Source organism: Condylura cristata, unplaced genomic scaffold (assembly GCF_000260355.1).
Source record: "Condylura cristata isolate star-nosed mole 26May11 unplaced genomic scaffold, ConCri1.0 scaffold00045, whole genome shotgun sequence".
Lineage (NCBI taxonomy): Eukaryota > Metazoa > Chordata > Mammalia > Eulipotyphla > Talpidae > Condylura > Condylura cristata.
In genome coordinates this window covers 1,931,800-1,936,950 of record NW_004567146.1, presented here as the reverse complement: position 1 = coordinate 1,936,950, position 5,151 = coordinate 1,931,800, and the positions used below count along the sequence as shown (strand labels likewise).

At 44.0% G+C, this 5,151-nt stretch overlaps 1 gene segment (V, D, J or C); it reads left to right on the top strand.

Annotated features, from left to right (window-relative positions):
* LOC101626833 overlaps positions 1-515 on the top strand; it is a 5,462-nt gene extending 4,947 nt beyond the window's left edge. The window contains 1 exon segment of the V gene segment in view: positions 169-515. Coding sequence covers positions 169-515 — 347 coding nt within the window.
* Positions 516-5,151: the final 4,636 nt, after the last annotated feature.

Here is a 5,151-nt window from a genome sequence, read left to right as displayed (position 1 = left end):
GGGAGGGCAGCACCGGGCACAGGGTGCTTGGCATGGATGAGGGGTGGAGGACTGGGAAAGCGGGCATGTGATGATTTCAATGTGCATTATATTTGGGGAAAAAAATTAATTTCACTCTTACAACATTTTAGTCACTAAATCAACTGTGTTTACTCATTTTCCCCACAGGCTCCAGTATGTCCCAGAAAGTTATTCAAGACCAGGAAGATATATCCACAAGGGAGGGGTCAGCAGTGACCCTTAAGTGTCAGTATGAAACAAGTTCAAACTACTACTATCTTTACTGGTACTCACAGCTTCCTGATGGAAAGATGACACTCCTTATCTCTCAGCATTCTATGAATAACAATGAAGTAAAAGGTCGCTATTCTATAAACCTGCAGAAAGCAGACAAATCCATCTCCCTCAACATTGTACCTGTACAATTGGAAGATTCAGCCATGTATTTCTGTGCTCTCTGGGAAAGCACTGTGTTTGAAGTGATAGTAAAAGCTGAACAAAAACCCCAGTGCTAAATAAGAGAGAGAACCCTGCACAGGAGCAAAGCAAAAATGACACTTGTGCATCCCAGACAGACGGTGGCAATGACTGTGGTTGCTTCCTTTGTGGTGGCTCAGGAAGTGACTTTGAGGAAAATCTCCTTCTTTGTGTCTGGAAATAGGTGTACAGAGGAACTCTCTTCTCATACTTGACTTTATCACTCAAAATCGAACATGTGAGCAGGTAGGTGTGAATATTGAGAAACTGCCCCGTCCTCATGTCAAGTGGCGGCTGCACTTAAAGATGTTCACACCACGAGCAAGGCCCAGTCACCTGAAATCACCGTGGAAATCATTTCCTTAGCCCTTTCCTCTTGGGCTTTGTGTCAATTAGATGCAATCAGAGAAGCAGAACTGTTACAGGGTAGCCCAGAGTGGATTGGGCTGCCTGTCTGTGGGTCCTCACCTGCGCGCTCACAATTCTGTTATACTGCAGGTACTCACAAAAGGGTCAATAACAGGTTTATTTACAAAAGGGGAAAGGAATAGGAAACAATGCAGGGAAAGAGAGCGGATACAAAGTAACTGCAATACCTTACTGAACACACCAAGTCACGCAGTCCGGAGAGCCATTTCCCGAGCAAAAGAGAGAGCAATCGCACCCTATTTATCCCCCAAATGTCCCAGAATTCCTGCTAGCTCCGCCCTCGGGTCCTCGCAGTTCTCTCCCTGGTACTGCTGGGAGTTGTAGTTTCCAATCACTGGAGTAGGGTGTAGGGTCCAGAAAGCTGGAGTAGGGGGTGGAGTCCACAAGACTCTGCAGAGTTCCTTTAGGACATCCTTCCCCTTAACAGAACCATCATGTGTGATGCACAATAAGAGATTCACTACAAAGCTTAGATCTCATGCCACTCCTGGAGCTGGTAGAAAAATCTGTGCAGAGCTGTTGTGCTTGTGTTGGCTTCACAGCCTGAATTTGCATAATGTTGATTAACATTTGTAAGGAAAATTAAATGCAGATGAAAGAATTGACCAATTGATCTGTTTGTTTTCATATTAGGATCCATGAAGACTTCTAGAACCCAGAACTACAACTCTCTACTGTCACCTTCTTAAGCTCATGGGGTTAGTACCTTCAGAAGGTGAGGGTATCACTTGATGCTGCTATACGCAGACCCTGCCCAAGACAGAGAGGAGCTGAGAGAGGAGACCTGTGGGGTGGGGCTGTGGTCAGCACTAAGCTGAGGGGCAGAGCTGGGGCAGCACGTGTGAGTTGCCACCTGCCTGGAGCCGGCTCTAGCCTGCAGAAGACAAAGCATGGTTACTGCCCTCCAGTTCTTGCATAAACCTCTGCAGCCAACACCAACCTAAAATAATAGAGGAAAGCAAGTTCTGGAATCATATTCCCAGAAATTTAAGTTGAAAAATACAATGTTACCTCAGTGCCCTGCCCAAAACAAACTAACCCTCCTCTCAAAAAAGGATGAAATTTATTTATTCATCTTTGGGTAAAATTCTAGCTCTTCTTGCTCACCCACACTGTCCAATTAATACGTGTAGTTTAAGCCCCTGCCTGGTGGTGCAAAGCACAACACTTGAAGTGTCCACAGTCACTGCAGCACGAGTTTGATGCCCGGCCATGGAGCTGACCCACGTGGCACAGCGGATCTCTCATCTTGCCCACTGCTCCCTCAGCAGTGTATTTCAGCACATCTGTCTGCTCTGCTCCCCACTCTGTCTCTGGTGAATCCTCTCACCCCCTGCACCTCTGGTCAGTACCCCAGTTCTTGCATTCATAAACTTAAAAAATCTTTTAAAAATCTGTAGTTTAATAGTGTGTTGATTTTGTGATTAAGTGACATAATTAACAAATATCATTAACTTTAATAAGCTAATCATAAAATACTGCTTGTATGCAGGTGAGAAAAGGGAGGAAAATGATTGATATACATATGATTATATTTGTATAAAAAGTTTCCTAATTATTTCTGAAAATAATCATGTGGTGTTTCTACTTCTTCCATAACCTTTAGTTTTCCATCCCCATTGCATGCAACTCCACTCACCTATATAAAATAGGTTTCTTATTCAGGAACAATACTGTATGGAATGCTATAAAACGGAATAAGGAATTCTGCAAGTTCATCCATGCAGTTCTGGAAAAATATTGCAGACATAGCAGGTAAATCCATATTGAAGTGTGTATCCAAGTGTGGAATATTTTCAGTATCCAAAGACAAATTGATACACTCTGTTTTGGGAAACATAATCAAGAATGATACCTGCCTTTTCATCAGAAGTGATAGAAGTCACCAAAGGAAACCACTTTCAAAGTGCTGAAATAGAGCATATATAATTTTCAAATGAGTTTCCCATGAATATGAAAGTAAAACTTTCAATTTTGTTGTTGTTGTTGTTAAAAGTCACTGCTAAGAATGTGGAAAGTCATGAACAGACTATTAAAACTAAATTTGCAATGGATATTTCTGGAAAAGGACTAAATGCAAAATACGGAGGAAATTCATGTTGATCAGTCAAAGTTTGGGGCAAACCAGACTCTGCTCTCATCTTTGCATAACTAGGTGGGCAATGCAACATGAGAAACCCCATTTCCTGTGGGGAGCAGCATCACCCCCAGGAGCTACATAAGCGCCCGTCCAGGCTCTCAGAGACCCTGGGCTTCCCGCTGGAGGCACAACTGCCACCGTGTCAGGCACACACGCCCCATGGCACCCTCCAGCCTGCTGTTGGCATTGGTAGCCTTCACCTCCTCTGGTAGGTTGGGGTCAGGTGAGGGTGGTGGGGGGGGCGGGTGAGGAGGGATGAAGGGATAACACTGGGCATGTGGTGCTTGGCATGAATTGGGGTGAGAGGAGGACTGGGGAGAGCAGGCATGTGATGATTTCAATCTGCTTTATCTTTGCGCACAGTTAGTCTAATTCTTACAACACAAGCTCTTTTTTTCTGATGTTCCCTCACAGGACCCAGTGTGGCCCAGAAAGAGTCTCAAGAACAACCAGCTATAACTTTTCAAGAAGGGTCAGCATTCACCATGTACTGTCGATATGAGGAATGTGAGAGTGAATACATTATTTCGTGGTATAAGCTGTCTCCTGCTGGGAAGATCTCCTTCCTTATTTCTCAGCATTCTAATAAGAACAATGTCATACAGGGTCGCTACTTTATAAACTTACGGAAAGCAGACAAAATCTTAACCCTCACAATTTCACCTTTACAACTGGATGATTCAGGAAAATATTTCTGTTTTATTATGGAACACACTGTATTTGGAATGATAGTAACAGCTGAACAAAAACCCCAGCGCTCCATAAAAGCAAGAGCCCTGCTCAGGAGCCAAGCTAAAATCACACCTGCCCATCTCAGACAGGCGATGGTGGTGACTGTGGCCTCTTCATCCGGGATCTGGATCAAGGGACTGAATTCTAAGTAAAACCTCCTTCTGTGTTATTTTGAAACAGGTGTCCAGAGTAACTTTCTTCTAGTACATTCTCAGTCATGAATGTTTGACTTAAAAATCAGTCACACAGGATATGTGTACAGTTGCCTACATTGAAAGAACTTGCCCCAAATAATTTCAAATAACCGCTGCATTTAAAGATGTTCGTTCACATCACAAGCTGTAACTAGTCATCTGGCATCATCATGAAAATCATTTCGTGAGTTCTTTCCTCTTAGGCTTTGAGTCAATTGATGTAAAAACAGAGAAGAGGAACCATGAGTGAATTAGAATAAGAGATCAACTACAAGGATATGATCTCATGCCATTACCAGAGTTGGTAAAAGAATCTACAAAGTGATGTTATGTTTGTATTGACTATGGAAACTGAATTTGTAATAAAACTCTTAGTGTAACATTTGTAATGTAATATGGATGTGGACAGAAACAAGGACAAATTGATCTGTAAGGGAATACTAGAATCCATGAGGCTCACTGGAACACAGAATATCAAGTAACAACTTGTCTCTTCACCTCCTCAACCTCACAGGGTGGGCCCCTCCAGGTGGTGAGGGTCCACTTGCATCCTGCAACACGTAGACCCAGCCCAAGACAGATGAGAAAGGAGACCTGGAGGAAGTGGGGGTGGGGGCTGTGGACGGCACTAAGCTGAGGGGCAGAGCAGGGGAAGCAGCTGTGAGTCGTCACCTGCCTGGAGCCGGCTCCAGCCTGCAGAAGACAAACATGGCTGCTACATCACAGCTGCCCTCCAGGTCTTGCACAAACCTCTTGATGGTCAACTTCAACCTAAAACAATATAAGACAGAAAATTCTGGGGTATATCTCCATAAAGTTAAATTTAGATAATACAAGTTTACTCCAGTGCACTGCCAAAAAACAAGTTAGTCCTCCCCCATTTATCTGTTCTTTTTTTTTTTTTTAAGATTTATTTATTTATGCACACAGAACTGGGGTACAAGCGAGAGGTGCAGGGACGGGTGAAAGTATTCACCAGAGACAGTGGGGAGCAGAACAGGCAGACTGACAAAGTACACTGCTGAGGGGAGCAGCGGGCAGGTCAGAGGTCTGCCGTGCCATGTGGGTCACCTCCGGGGCGGGGATCTAACTCACACTGAAGAAGATGTGGGCTCGCTTGCAGTGCTGCATCCTAACCCCTTGCGCCACCAGGGAGAGCCTATTCTTTTTTTTTTTTTT